This window comes from Triplophysa rosa, linkage group LG14 (assembly GCF_024868665.1).
Source record: "Triplophysa rosa linkage group LG14, Trosa_1v2, whole genome shotgun sequence".
Classification (NCBI taxonomy): domain Eukaryota; kingdom Metazoa; phylum Chordata; class Actinopteri; order Cypriniformes; family Nemacheilidae; genus Triplophysa; species Triplophysa rosa.
Genome location: NC_079903.1, coordinates 15238914 through 15255266, shown reverse-complemented (window position 1 = coordinate 15255266; position 16353 = coordinate 15238914). Strand labels below are relative to the sequence as shown.

Here is a 16353-nt window from a genome sequence, read left to right as displayed (position 1 = left end):
TCCGAACAGCTAAAACTGTGTACAGCCTCGGGCAACGCCGGCCATCAGCAGCGAGTTATTTACCTTCACGCACACTGAGGTCGTTCCTGGTAGTCAGAACAAGCACAGCCAGATAAGGCCGGGTGCCTGCGGATACCCACGAGGCATTATCGTCTCTTTTATTTGTTCTGCTCAAGATAATGCGTCTCGGAGGGTGCTTGCTTTCTGCAGTTTGAGCTGTTTACAATGCCAGATCAAAGCCAACGCATGGCCAGGCAGCAAACCTGGCATGAGCCGGTGACACATTAACCACCTCTTCCATCTCAGCGGAGCTGCGGGCCACCTCGGCCCCGTGCTCACAGAGAAGGCGAAATGAGAATGTTTTACACGCTCTCTGCCATGCCTGGAGGTGCTGGGTAAGGTAATGACGCCTTGACGAAAAGGAGCAGAGGTAAGAACTTTAAACGTCACCCACAGGCCAGAACACTGCTTGCAATTCAGCATATTTGACCCGGTGTGGAGTGCACTTGAAGGGCAAAGGGACAAATGCAATTTTGGAATAAAAAAACTACTTTAAACTGATAATTCGAACCTGTATGACTTTCTTTTTTATGCAGAACACAACATAAGATATATAAAAAAAATCAATGGTAACCAAACAAAATTAGACCCCATTGACTTCAATTGTATGGGCATTTCTCAAAATATCTTCTTTTGGGTTCCAGAAGAAAGAGTGATATACAGGTTTTGTACGACATGAGGGTGAATAAACTTTGACAGAATTTTTATATTTGGGTGAACTTTTCCTTTAATAGCCGTAATGTAGAAAGGGCAATACAAGTTGAAAACTACAAGTCTTGCCTATAGACATCACCTGACTTTGCTTCACAGAGTTACACAGCACTCAAATGCACATAACATAATAAAACAGTATTCATTTGAATGTAGTGTTAATATTTGTCATGTAAAAAGGATTTAAATGGGACAAATATGTCTGGCATGCTTTTAGAAAGCAGGCTGAGACAGAAAGTGTCAGCGGGACTGTGCGAGTGCAAGTTCTAGGAAGCGGAGCAGAGAACAGGTTTGTGTGTGTTTCCAAACATGACACTAGCTGAGCAAGTAAGGGTCTAGGCCCTTTCTGGATAAATATTAGTTCAAGTTAAGCAAATAAAACCTTACAATTGGCCAACTAGAGGAGATATTGTGGTGGAGCAGCTGCAAGGCTAAATGCATGAAACAGCATTTGGGAAAGAAGAAAACGAAATCACTGGAGTTATTTCCCAAACTGATTTGTGCAATCATCTAATAGATCACAAAAGTAAATTAAACTTTAAAGCGCCCAGATAGATTACCAAGCCTTGGCAGATGCAAATGATCAGATCATGTCCTCAGATGTCCCCTTAAACTATTCAACCCGAACAATAACTATAGAAATAAAACATGCCGTCTACTCTTCTAGACGGCTATTAACTTTTAAAAATGACTACTAAGACCATTCCTAAAAGAAAAAAACAGATATGAAAAAATATCAGAGGTCGAGACACCCTATACCTCGTTATGGTCTCAATTGTATTTAGGCTAATGGGCCAGGTTTGAAAGCACACGACTGAAAGCAGATAATCTTGCTCTCATTCCAGATAAAAAAATCCAAATTTTGTTTCATATAAAAAGCTGCTTCTGGATTTATAACGCTGAGCTAAAACGACAAAATTATAGAAGGTCGTCGGCACTTCCAAATGGTCTATTAACAATGACTAAAGAAAAATCCAGGAGTTGATGTTGAACCACGATAGCGCAGTGGGACCGTCCCCTGACTACGACCTCACATCCCAAGATATCATTTTTGATATCTTGGGAACAAATTTGCCGCTAGAAAGCGGGCCAGAACATAGTTAAAGGATAATTTAAGAAATTTGTTGATGAAAAATACAACTTGAATAGGCTACTTCTAAAAATATAGTTATTATATAATTATATATTATATATCCGTCCATATATACTGTATAGGTCCGTGAGCGACTGAGCGAAGCGCACAGTCATTGAGCGAAATATTAATAGTAGGCTGAAAAAGAGCAGTTATGTTTCAGTGTGACATTCTGTGACATTACAGCCAATATTTTTGTCATTTTTTATTTAAAGAGTGCCTAAAATAACTGTATAATAACTGATAAAGTATATTTGATTTTCGTTACTTTATTTCCGTGAACATATTCCTCCCAGCTGCCATAGTGCAACATTCAAAATAAACGCACAAAAGATGAAATGCACTAGCTTTATTATTACGGAGGTTAATAAAAGAAACAGGCTCAAACGAAAAATAGACCAAAACAAGGGGAAATGCGGTCTTAAAACGTCAAACCTCAATCGTTACAGCATTTTAGAATGTACTTATAGAAACTTGGACAAACTATAGCTGCTTCTCCGAAGGCTGCATGCGTCCTCTGGAGATCACATTTGTCGGCCTCGGCCGGCATCGAGGTTTATTCAGGTTTTATTTCAGAAAAGCAACTGTTAAATTGGGTAAGTGACACAATGTCTTCTTAAGAGAAATAAATATAAATGTTGTAATGTTTTTTAGAACTGAAACGAGCATGTAACAAACCTCTTGTCGCCCGCGCACCTCTGCAAATGGACAAGGTGTTTGTAGTTGACGCGCATGCCGTTGCGCTATTATTCAGGCTTTGGGCTCATGCGGTGTACATGGGACAATAATCCAGCAGCAAAAAAGTAAATCACCAAGAGGGCTGAGCGAGCGACTCCGAGATTGAGCGAGCGGAGCGGAATTTTCAGAAAGGCGCTCTCCGCTCCGCAAGAAATATTAACGCACCGCTCCCCGCTTCGCTCACATACTCACAGGCCAGATATGATTGCTGGCAGGCCAGTTTTGGCCCACTGGCCGCCTGTTGCCGACCCCGTCATAGGTGTTATAAGCTTGAAGCTTGACCCTGAGGTGCAACAGTAAAAGCTCCGGTCAGGAGCACAATCTAAGCTCTCAGCAGCTGTCTGAGGTATTTTTAGCAACTTTTCTTGAGCAGTCCTGGTGATTGAAAACACATTGACAACACTAACTATATCAGGATTTTGGATTCCAGAGTGTAGAAAACTGGATTCGGCGACCACGGAAAATAAGAAAAGACCAACCGCCAAGAGCATATTATAAATATTTCACATGGAACCACGTAATTTTGTTTTGAACTGGGGGTGAAAGTTCTCATTACACAAAAACAAGCCACGATGTTCTTAACCTTTAGTTAGTAGACAGCTGAATAGCAACTAGGTCTTGCAGCTGCAACGGTAAAGGAATATTTAACAAAACTTTGTGGGTTACGTTCATGCTTTACGTGTGCAAGAAAGTAATGGATGTAACGCACCGTCATGTTTTAGCTAAACGGATCGAAAAAGAAAAATGCTGGTCTACTGTACATACAGCAGAACCGGCAGAGATGGTGCAGACAGCAGTGCTGTGTTCTGCTCTGTGTGGAGCTCGATGGTACATGTCTCTTGACAGTATTTAGATAACACGCAGGGATTCACGGACGATGAAAAGCATGTTCAAATTGCACATTTCCAGAGACGTACAAGTGGAGGCAACCGTAAACAGTTGTGGGTGGCCCACAAAGACTTTAAATGATTATGCTAATGATTAAAAGAGCCCGGAAAAGCAATATTTCATCCCAATAACTCCCCCCAAAAAAGCACGAGTTTACATGTGTGTGTGTGTGTGAGCTTTGAAGTGTGATTCATATCCCACACTGTCCATGCATTTCTTGCCAATCCAAGACAGTTTTTAATTGATACAGCCTCCATTTGGAGGATATGAGTTTGTGTTTCAGAGTCTGTGTATACCAGAAGGACAGTGTGGCATAGACAAAAAAATAACTATGGGTAGATGAGAAATGTGTCCTATGGCACGCAAAAATTTAGAAGAAGAAAAACAATGAAAATACATTATGCAAATGTATAGGATAAATATAAATAATATACAATTATTTTGTTTGTTTTATACATTTTTGCTGTCACACCATAAAACACATGGTACGGTTTATTTCTAAACTACGCTTACACTCTATTGACATTTCAGCTTTCACCAATGGATAGATTATAGGGATAGTTCATCCAAAAATAAAAATTCTGTTATCATTTATTCACCCTCATGTCATTTAAAACCTGTCTATGACTCTTTATTCTGTGGTACACAAAAGAAGATATTTTGAGAAATGTCTCAGTGGTTGTCCATACAATGGAGGTCAAAGGGGGTCAATATTGTTTGTTTACCAAAGTTCTTCAAAATATCATCTTTAGTGTTCTTAGAAGAAAGAAAGCCATAAAGGTTTGGAATGACATACGTTCCCATGAGTGATAAAACACGCAGCAAAATGGCTCGACTAGAACAAAGAAACATGGACTAAAACACGCAATTATTTGCTGAAATTAAAAGCAGTTGGACTCGACGGTGATCCTTACGAGTTACAAAGGAACCAGGTGTCAGTGGACACTATCAGGAAACGCAATTCCGTGCAACATATCATTGTAAGCAATAATTAAGCATTGTAAGTAATTGGCCACTCAAGGGAGCGTGTTTTGGTGTGTTCACATGGTGTTCACGTGGTGTTCGCGTGGGAAAGTGACATCACTTGCATACCCTCTACAGATTTACCTTAGCTTCAGTCTCTCCTCTGTGAAGAGTGTACAGATGGTGAACTGCACTCTGGGAGGACGCCCATGGGTGAGTCAAGATTTGAAAAACATGAAAGTCATGGCCAAGTGTGTCTGCAGTCACCAGCAACATACCTGAAAGAGAGAAAAAACAACTTATGTTTCAAATCATTATAGAAATTTGATGAGCAATCAAAAGCAATAAATCTGAGCTTTCAGAATCTGTCCCAACTTTGACTTCGTGGTTAGAACACCTGGTGCTTCTGTTGCATCTGGCTTGTGTCATTCCCCGAAAAACAACTCCGGACTTAAACTTGACCGAGAAGAACATAAGTTGCAAAAAGATGGCACCGTGGCTGCCTTCAAGAACTAAACATTTAATGAGACACGTTTACACGGTTGTAAAGGGCAAACATGTTCCATAGCATTTCCACTGCAATTTGTGTGCTAGAATTAACTACATGCCGAGATCTTCCTCCAGCTGTCAGGGCAGAAGAGTACGCGGATCCGTTTTAAACACAACCGCAGGAGAACCCAAGTGGAACCTCTGATGACACAGCCTCTCATTTTCCCACTTTTATTTGAAGTCAGAAAAACTACACAAAGTAGAAGTTCTTACTGTAAACAACACGTTTACTAAACCACACCAGAAAAATCCCAAATCTAACCTCCGTGAAAACGCAACTCCACACACTTATTCCTAAAAGCAGTGTGACGGGACAACAGGCTATTTTTCCACACACATGAAAGTCAGGTCACTACTGCTTTGGAAACTTTCTTCGAGACTGGGATTAAAATGGATTTAGCTTCTGCCTAGCAATATGCCTGCTGTAATTTAACATGACAATAATTAGCGATTTTCCAATGTTGGATCTTTAGAACAGAGGGGTTTCAGTTGCGTCTTTATTGGGTGGTCTGACAAATCTGAAAAGCTTGTCGGAAGATCAGAAGAAACGGCTGCCGACGTGTGCGAAAAATAGGACGACAAAGGATGTCCTGGATGAGCTCATCCACTCTATTTTTACCCATGTTGCGTTTTAGTTTTGACACTCGAAATTAGCATCTGCTTAAGGTGTGGCTTTGTCATCTAAGCGAGCGGCAAGACAGGAAGCGAGGGGGAAGGGATGCGGTGGGCGAAGGAAGGGTCACGCTGAGATTGCGCCTACGAGAAAGAAAAACACAGTCGGCCAGTGAATTAGACAGCGGTTAGCTATTTATGCTGTATCAGAAGACTAAACCAAGTTACGGCCTGGCCAAAAAGTAACCCACGCCCCAAATGAGGTGCCAAGCCACAAGAAGCATTTGCGTCAACTGGGAATACATGGAAAAGAGTGCCTTCTAATTATAGTGGCTACAAACGGAAGCGCGGAGTGATTAGGAGTTTAGGCGCTGCGGTATGTTTATCTGGGAGCTTCCTCTCTCTCGCCTGCCGCCCGGCGCTCGCTCGCTCACCCTGGCTTTGACAGATGAGGCTTGGCCGGGACGCGAGTTTGCTGATGGTACACTCTGTTCTCCAAAAGCCAGCAGGAGACTGGAAACCCAGCTCTGGGGCTCTTGCGGCCTTGTTGAAATACAGGACCTCGCAGAGAGGCGTCAGTTGGTTAGCCCGCGGGAAGCTAAATTAAAAAGAGAGCCTCTCGGTGCTGGTAAGCTGCCATACATTTTAGGAACCCGCGATTTTTGACACGTCCTATTTATAACGCATTGTCTCCCAGACAAAAGCATTATTTATGACCTTAAGCAAGAAATGTGAGCGAAAACCGCACGGTTTCCCTGCGTGTGAGATAAATCCGTCCCTCTACATGAATCAATTCCTACAAATATCATGGGACTTTGAATGCGGTGGCTTCTATTTTCATTCCTGCTGTGTTGATGTTGTTTTCCCCTAAACAAGAAAACGATCTGCGAAGTCCCATCGAAGTTATTTTAAAAGTGTCCGAGCCGACCGACTCCGATGATCTCAGCAGCCTGAAAAGTGAACACAGAGGCCCTCCGACTTGGCAAAGTCGGAAAAGTATCCCTTTCAAATGAACAACACTTGCCAAAGACCTTTGAAAAAGAGGAAATCTCAAATTATAAACATGTGGATAAACCTTAAAGGGGAGGATGCTGGGAATCGGGGCACTCTACGACCAACGATGTGAACTTTACACAATTTAACGTGAAAGGACAAATAAACATTTCAATCACTGCGCTTTGTCCTTGCGTCAGTCGTAAACGCACGACGCTCGATCGAATGCTTGCGCGTGTGCGCGCTTGCGGGCCTTTGTGAGTCTGCTGGATGGCCTCTCTCGTCATGCTGCACTTATGGAGGTGTTTATAAAAAGCTGTGGAACACACGCATACACACACACACACACACACACACACACACACACACACACACACACACACACACACACACACACACACAGAAGGTTGCGCATCTCACATCAAAGCCACCCACTCAAGCCTGGAGCAAGCAACACTCACTTAGTCCAGAGGCCACCCTCACTCCAACCATCAGATAACAGTACTAAGCAGAGGAGGAGACCTGCATGGGTCAACATGCAGTCAATAACTTGTTAATCTTTTACAGACTAAGTGGGAACTTCTAAAAGCTGGGCTGTTTGATCCCAACCTGGAGGCTGCTTTTGTGCGTGTGTGCGTGGCGCTAAGGATGGGGCGGGCGGCGTACCGGGGCCTGGCGCGGTGAGCCAGGCGAGAAGTAATGCCGACTTCCATTCCTCTGGGTTGCAGGGATGACTGCTGCGGATTCCAGAAGGGGCTTAGTTACGAGCACGTCTCGCGGCCACGGACGCTGTTTATCTAGGCACGTCGGTACAGAGGATATGCTCTTTAAACATGGCAGACTGCTCCTGTGGCCATGCTGGCTTGGAGTGGCACTCAACGCTCTTAGCTACAAAACCACATCCACAATTCAATTGAGAGCTTCGAAGACGGGAGGGAAAAAATAAAAAAGTGGGAGGAGAAAAGGGTGCCCACGCTTCATTTGATCCGCATTCAAGCCTAACGGAGGAGAATGTTTATGTATTTGCTTTACAGCCAAACCACCTGTAAGCGCTTGAATATTAATAGATCATAAAGGCCTTTTCTCGGCCGGAGGCAATCATTGCTTTAATACAACACTTCAACGAAATTCGGCTTCTATGGAATCGGTGTAACCAAGGTGACCACGAGGTCACGTCCACACAATAAGAATGGAACAGCAGGTTATCACTAGGCCCACGCGGTACCCACACACATATCCTATGCTGATAGTAGGGTGAATCTGCGGAAAGAGTTAAATATATGTGTTTGAACAAATGAACCAATGTACGCAATAAACAAATGAAAGAAGCAGGAAACTTATAAAACACTGAATAACACTTGGTAGAATTCTTTGAAAATCCAAAGAGCATTTCTTCGAACACTACGTCTAAGAATAAAGCGCTCAAACCTGAGTTACTGATTTTTAAGTGACAATTTCATCTCAAGGAAAGAAAAAACACAGCAACCACATAAAAACCCAATAGCAACACAGCGAACACTCACAACTAACGCCAAACAAATTGTTAAAATATAACAATGTAGGTGGAATAAACTTCCGAGTTTAGTCCGGTCTCTCAGATCTCTCACAATTTTTAAGAAACAAACCTTTTTTGTGAATTTAGATGATGCCTAAAAGCACATTGATACCTATTTCACACTCAGAGGTGGAAAAGACGTCTCTTTTTAAAGCTCAGTCAGCCTAAAGCAGATGTGTTTTATGTAAAAGCACCAGATAAATGAGCTAAATTCGCAATCTCTACACTCAAAAAAATGAATCATGGCAGACTTTGTAATTAAGTATTTGTATCCTTTTGATTTTATTTAAATAATCATTTTTTCAAAATGTATGTAGTCAGATTGCTTAGAATCAATATAAATCTGTTAACTTTTAAAACTATTAGATTTATTCAAATAAATAGTATGTATATGGTTTAAATATTACTAGCTGCACAACAAGCCAGATCCAATTAGTTAAATTGTATGAGTTTTTTTGCATAAAATTTAAGTGGAAATAAAGCCAATCCATACTCCAGATGGTAGGTGGCGGTACTGCACATTTCAAGTCGGTGATAGTTCAACGGTCATTCAAAAATGTAACATTCTTTTCGCCATATTGCATTGGAGTGGTTTGGATCGTGACCTGATTGGAAGGCAAGTTAGATTTGATTAAATGTGTCTGTTTTTAGCATATGCACATGTGTTATTAGTGATGTCTATAATGTATTACACTGATTTCAATACATTGTCTATGAAGTTTTTGTCTAGGCCACTAGGTAGCTATCGTTTACGTGGTGCTCATAAACTAAACCTTTTTCTCATTGACCAGTATTAATGGGTGGGTCAAGAAGTAACGTAACCCACTAAAATGTATTCTGAAGTATGATAGGAACAGTTTTGGGACCACAATATGGAAAAAAAAAACGTTGTACTATATAAGAGCATGGTTTGTTCATTTCAAAACTTGGGAATTTTGTAGAAAAATATTGACTAATCTGCTATAAAATAGCTTTACAATCTCCTCAACTTTTAAGGTTTAAAGTGGTATCTCCATGGACTGTCAGTGGAGAGAAATTATTATGGATTTGGAGTGACATGAGGGTGAGTAAATTATGACAATTAACAACACCCTTTAAAATGTAGCCTTGCTTAAGTTGTAAATCGCTGACTAATTTCATGTTTTTTTCCAGAAATTGTTAAGCTTGATTGATCCTGAAGTGCCTATGTGTCTACCTCAACAAATACCTGAGACACTTGTCAAAGACTATGTGGTAAGTGTATGTCAACCTACTCCTTATGTTATAAATGTCTTAAGGATAAATTTACATTGATTCTTAAAGTTCTCATTGGCATCACAGTCTAGCTTATACCCGTTTTTGTATAGTGTGCAGTACGGCTGGAACGATTCCTCTTGTAATTCGAATACAAAAAATCTTCGAGTCAAATAAATAAAATGGGAAGAACTGTGAAAAACACTGAAAATTTGTATATTTAAATTTGCAGTAATTTAATATCTTTGTTTTCTAGCATATCACTCGAGCATCATAATTTTTTTCAGTGCTTGCATTTTTAATTAGTCCAGAAACCAAAAATGGCACTGGGAAGAATCGCAATACATTTAGGTTGATTTGCTGGCTTGCAGGTTTACAAAAGTAGCCTTGGCAAACTTGAAGGGCATTCATGGTAAATGGAGTACATTTTATGAAACCTGTGCAAACCTGTTGTCAGAGTGTCAGAGTTTGCAAAACAACATGCTTTAAAAATTTCTAAATAACACTGACTAGTATTGGGACAAAACTCATTCTTCTTTGTTTATCCTCCAGGACTATGAAAGTGAAGAGGCTAAATCTGGGATTGTACTGTACAGACAACAACAATAAGAATCTGGGTCATTTGGGCAGAAGGTGTTGATCCTGGAGACGAACCTACAGATGTTGGTATGGCACTTGAATGTGTGTAAGTTCTGCGAAACCTGCTGAGTGTTACCCTTGGATGTTGGATGCTTTTTGGACTCATTTATGCCCTTAATCTTAACAATCAGAAAGACCTCAAGTACAAGTTTGAAGAATTTTAGAAAATCCTGATGGAACTGGATAAAACCAAGCTGTCACCAAAAGTCCAAGCACTGAAATTTGCGATGCTTTATATTTTATATACACTGATATTTCCTTCTTCAAAGTATTTTTTTCTTTGTTATTCCCTTTTTGCTAACCTTTAAGTTTTGTTATAAAATAGTTAAATGTCTTAAAATATTAATAAATTGATCAAATGTGAAATTATGTGGTCTGAATGTTCTTTTTTGTGTGTTGTAGTTAGATTGTGATGTAGAATATTGTGATTGGGAAGGAGTAAATAAATATAAATGTATAAATTCATTTTAAGATACTCTATAAAATTAATTAAATGTGATGCATTTTAATTAAATAGCATTTATGTAAGGATACCTTATCCTGTTTCTTATGAATTTGAATCAAATCAGATTTATTGATACAATTACATAAATCTCATTATTACACGTTTCATTTATATATGACATACTAATAAATATCACATAAAGTTTATTACCCTGTTTAGGTAAAAAATATGTAATCCAAATGGATGGAAATTTTATATGCAATCAACATACATAAATCTTAATTAGGCCTAAATATTTTTTTGAGTGTAGATAAGATACAGACTGTAGGAAGCAAGAACTTAATCCTTTCTTATAATTCCTGTTCCTTTCTCTGCTCTCTTTCATTCTAAAGGCTTTTGCTGGCTAATTAATCCTATGAAACATTCACCATAACAAACCGGATTTCACAATTATTTATGCTGTGCTTAAGTAAATGCTGTTCATTTGTCAAATAAGCTTAAGATTTTCTCAGGACAATGCACGATTCATCACACCCAAGGTGTTTGGCAAAGAAACCCTGGATGCTTTTTGCAAATCTGGGGGAACTTTTGAAGGCTAAAACCGACCGGCTCGGTAAACTAACACAAGCGTTGAAAAGTTGAAAAGCATAAAGCTGTCAGCAAAAATGTGGTCCACACAGGCAATCCTTCCTACAAAAACAAACTAGACACTGGTGGTGACCAAGAGAAGGAACCTCGGATCAGGAATCTGCAAAGAGGAATGAAGGGGGGATTTGAGAGGATGTTTCCATTGAAACCAAAGCATCTGACCAGAGTTTTACAGCTACAAACTGAGAGACGGACTTCCCATGACACTGCTTTTATCACCTTTTGGAAACATCATTAAAAATGCAGACAGCGGCCTACAAGGTTTTTGTTGTACTAACAGTTAATATGTCTAGAACTGAATATTTTGCCTTGCATATGCATTCCTATAACTGTATTTCCTGTGAAATATTGGCTCTTTAAATTTAGTTTAAAAAAGTAAAAACCCCAAAATGTATGTTTCAATGCATGACTGCATGCAGATAAAAAATAGACAAATCAGTATACACATCTTCTGAAAGAATAACAACACAAGAGAAGGGGGTGGGTGAGGGAGGTTGGCCGGATAATTTATTAGAGCTGGGATTTTAACAGCTATTGTGCAATATTTCGATATCTGGAAAAAAGTATGCCGAAGATTAAGGGGAAAAGGAACATTACAAAAATAAATACGCACATCATCAGCTTTTATAATGCCATTATAAAATAGAGCTCATGCTCCAGGCAAATTCCACTAATGCCCTGCTCTTTGCTTGCAATGTGCATTAAAGTGTTATATCGCAGGCTGGGTCTTTAATCCCCTCCTGACTGTCCCTCTGTGTTTAGACATGGCACAAAAGAAATCTGATATACTGTCACAGCTCCATTAAACCCCACAGAATGTGAATCTTGACACCTTTAAACCCCACAAAACATCAACATCTATTAAACCCCACCAACAAGCATTTCAATGCATCAGAGGAGCTCAGATACATTCTTAAAGGTCCAGTGAACGAATTTAGCAGCATCTAGGGTGAGGTTGTGAATTACAACCAACGGCTCACTCCACCCCTCCCCCCTCCCGTTCGAAGCACTACAGTGGCTCACACAGGACTAAGATGTCGTCACGTTTTCGCTTCTTTGGAGATCGTGCATTTACAAAAAGAGCAGTTTGTCTGTTTAGGGCTACCGTAGACACAACATGGTGAATTCCATGCACGGGGACCCGCGGTGTATGTAGATAGAAATAGCTCATTCTAAGGTAATAAAAACATAACGCTTCACTAAAGTCTTTATACACCTCTGAAGACATAGTTATGTGCATTTCTGTCAATAGATCTTCCAAAAATTACGAACTGGACCTTTAAACTGCTACCTTTGAGTAGATTGTTTCAATCAAGAAAAGATGGAAAGACAAAGGGAAAAAATATGATTTTGTCATTATTTTTCGTTACAAATGACATTGTCAACATTATAAGTGATAAGTTAGATTATTTCATCGGTATGTCCCTTTAAGACAGCAGACAAATGAGCTGGAATGGACACATGATGCATGTTATCCCTGCATAATATGATAATGTTCCAAAGAGCACCTTGAGTGCTTTAATAAAGGCATAGAAATATGACCTTTTCCACAAATCTATTAATATGATCAATGTCACATATTTGCTTACATTTGATGAGTGACCTAGAACAATTGCTCATTACATTGTTTTTACACCGTCTCTTTGTTTTACATTTTTCAAGGCATATTTCCTTAAAATTGGAAACAGATTTTCATTGTGGACCCCACTGTAAGTTTAAGTTTGGACAAGAAATCATCAGCAACAGACAAACAGGCTCTTCAGATCATAATCCCCTTTGTGAGTCTACAAGCAAACACTTGAACTGCCAAAAAATGAACAGCGCTCAACTAAGCTGTCTCGCGAGAGCGGCTTCCTTGATGCTTATCAGTTCAATTACAGTGAGTCTCAACAGCTGTGAGATCTTTTCACCCTCAAGCTATATGTGACGGTTCCGTATACCAATTTCTCACTGGACTATCGACTTTTGCAGAAAAATCCTCAAAAAAAGGACAAGGAGTGATTATCGGACACTCTGGTTACAGTGAGTCCTGAGCACCGCCGCTCGGAGCAACATCCTTTCATTACACATCTATGAATAGAACCTCCAACACCACAGCAGAAGCGCCGGCACACAGACCGGTCACCATTTTCTACCCTCACTTTCTGTTGTTTGTCCAAAACACACTGTTGGGTTGGACTTCTTACATAACTGCTTTTCGTCTTTTGGTATTGTTCTGTGCTTTTCAGTCAATGTCCCGTCGCCACATAGTCATTTCTACCTTTTCCCTCTATGAAGTCAAAACATTCTGCGGTTGCCCGAGGCTGGTGCGACACTTTCTCCTGTGGCTTTGAAAAGTTCATTTCGGACAAATACAGCCGAGCAACAGAGGTTAAATGTGCCTCTAGTTAAAGTCAAGCTGCGTACATTACCTGACTGCTTATATGGCATTTCTTGCAAATCTCAAAGACCTGTTTTTGATAATGTGTGTAATGATTTCAGGAATGTAAATAACAAAGATGAAAATTCTTGAGGGAACGTTTAGCCAGTTTTTGTTTGACTTTTTCTGTATCGAGGACCAAGGAGATTTTCTCCAGCCTTTTTGGTGGCAAACTATTTAATACAGTCACTCAAAACAAGAATTAAAGGGATAGTTCACGCAAAAATTAAAATTCTGTCATCATTTACTCACCCTTTTGTCATTTCAAACCTGTACAACTTTCTTTCTTCCGCAGAACACAAAAGAAGATATTTTGAAAAATGTTGATAACCGAGCAGTGGTGGCATTCATTGACTTCCATTGTATGGACACAAAACCAATGCAAGAGAATGGCTGCCATCGTTGTTTGGTCAACAACATTTTTTAATGTTCTTTTGTGTTCTGCGGAAGAAAGAAAGTCATATCGGTTTGAAATGACAAGAGGGTGAGTAAATGATGACAGAATTTTCATTTTTAGGTGAACTATCACTTTAAAGCCACTTGATTTATGCCTTAGAAAATGAGATGATAACAGACACATCCCATTATTGAAGTTGACAGGTGTACGGTTAAATTGTTTGAAGTTTACAGCACCCTGCTGTTATCTAAAATGGTGATTTGTTTTAAAGTTTCCATTCTAAGTCTTCACAATGCAGGAGTCAGGACTGGTCTGTTAGGGTGAGTGACAGTCCCATCACACTGACCCTGGGCCATCCTTATTGAGACCTACATGTGATTCGCTAGTGACACTCAGCAGCATTGTAGATCGATAGGATGTATTTGCTATCAGTTTCTATTCAGACCTTCAACTCGGTAAGATCTAAGAAAAACACACAGAGATTTGCACCAATATTTGTATAACTAATGTCCCTGATCTCTTTTAGTGTTAGACCTTGATTGTTGAAAGTGTGTTTGCCATGTTCTTCATTCCACTGCAGTTTTCTACAAAAAAATAACAGCCCCTATGCAGGTGACAGTGGTAAACACACATTGACTTCACCTTCAAACTACAGGTCTGCCTCACACATGCTCATGGGCCAAAGGTTGCTTGCTGCTCTAAGGTCTAAAGGTTAACCAATAGCGCCACCTAGAGACAAACATGTTCCGTCCAAAGCCAAGACAATTACCTGTGGTCTAATTCTCCAGATTTGACTCACTTGCAAGTTCAATACAGGTTCGTGCAAGTGCTATCAAAAGCAATGTTGTTATAGTTTACAACACAAAACCTTGTTCAGTAACACTGAAAACTATTTAAAAACATGGTATTTACTACCACGGACAGGACTAGCAAGTCCAGTATTTAAAGCTCACAGATTGCTTGAAGTTGAGCACACGTCACTCCTCTCTTCATTAAGTTACATTGGCTCCCTATAGTCGCTCGCATCAAATTCAAGGCTCTGCTCTTGGCCTACAAGACCACCACTGGTCCGGCACCCCCATATCTTCACTCGCTAATACAGACTTACGTACCCGCCAGATCCCTACGCTCTGCAAACGAACGACGTCTTGTAGTGCCATCCCAAAAAGGGAAAAAAAATCACTCTCACGTACCTTCTCTGGATCTGTCCAATGATCTGCCCGCTGCTACAAGATCAGCAGATTCTGTAGCCATCTTTAAGAATCAGCTGAAAACACATCTCTTCCGTCAGCACCTGACCGATTAGTTCGGAATTCTATCTCTTTTCTACTCTTTCTATCCTTAAAAAAAACAACTTAGCTTTGTATACTGTGGTGGGCTATATGAGACCAGTTTTACTGCGCTTATGCTTTTTGTTGTCCTTATGTTTTTCCAATAGCTTCCATTGTTTACCTCATTTGTAAGTCAGTTTGGATAAAAGCGTCTGCTAAATGACTAAATGTAAATGAGTTGAGAACCAGGAAACTATAGAAAAATCATTTTTCCTGGTTCGTCTTCAATGTGGTCTGCCATACTGTACTGTACATTTAAAAGGACAAGTAATTGAAAGATACGGGAAATGGGTATCAGTAGCTTTCAGCACTTTCTTATTATGAGGACCTGTGACAAACACCTCACAATGAGCCATTGTGACCGCACTGCATATCCGGAGAAACAAACATGACTACATTTAAAATTGAAAAGTGATCAGATAACTGTCTCGTCAAAATGGGCAAGGACGTTCGTTCAAGGTCAGGTTAAGGACGAATCCTGTCTTGGTTTTTCATCTGCCATGAAATCCATTAAAATGGTCAATGCAGTGGCTTAGTACTCACTAATGCAAGAGACACTGTTGCTTAAGCAGATGATGTATTGCATCCCTAATGATAACTAAAGAATGTTGTGACATTGCTGACTAAATGTTCAATTTATGATTTATGAACCTATCCCACACCTTCTGAAAAGAGTGAGAACGTCTCATATTTGTGGGTTGAAACTGTACCTGTTCAGTCCTCGAGGTATTTTGAGAGCTTTGTGAATCTCAAATACACTTCAGGGGAGAGAGACACGAACAAGATCAATGACCTCAGAAGAGTCCCTATGTGTTAAAGTAAGACCAGATGAAAAAGAAGAACAGACAACTGAGAGTTAAAATGACAGATGTATAACAGAGTCTGCCCCCGGGGGCAGGTTCACCAGCAGATAACGCAGACTGCTTCTCAAATGAGCAGACAGTGACTCTTGGGGAAGATGATGAGGTCACCATTTTAACTTTCCCTACTATTGTAGTCAATATTGTCCCGGAGGTAAAAATTGCTAACATTCTTCCAAA

At 40.0% G+C, this 16353-nt stretch overlaps 1 protein-coding gene across 3 annotated transcripts in view; it reads right to left on the bottom strand.

Moving 5' to 3' along the window:
• Positions 1-16353, bottom strand: part of bcas3 (BCAS3 microtubule associated cell migration factor) — a 205445-nt gene that overhangs the window by 155762 nt on the left and 33330 nt on the right. For all 3 annotated transcript variants that reach the window (XM_057350698.1, XM_057350699.1, XM_057350700.1), the window contains exon 14: positions 4637-4770. In XM_057350698.1, coding sequence (XP_057206681.1) covers positions 4637-4770 — 134 coding nt within the window. The remainder of the gene's footprint in view (positions 1-4636; positions 4771-16353) is intronic.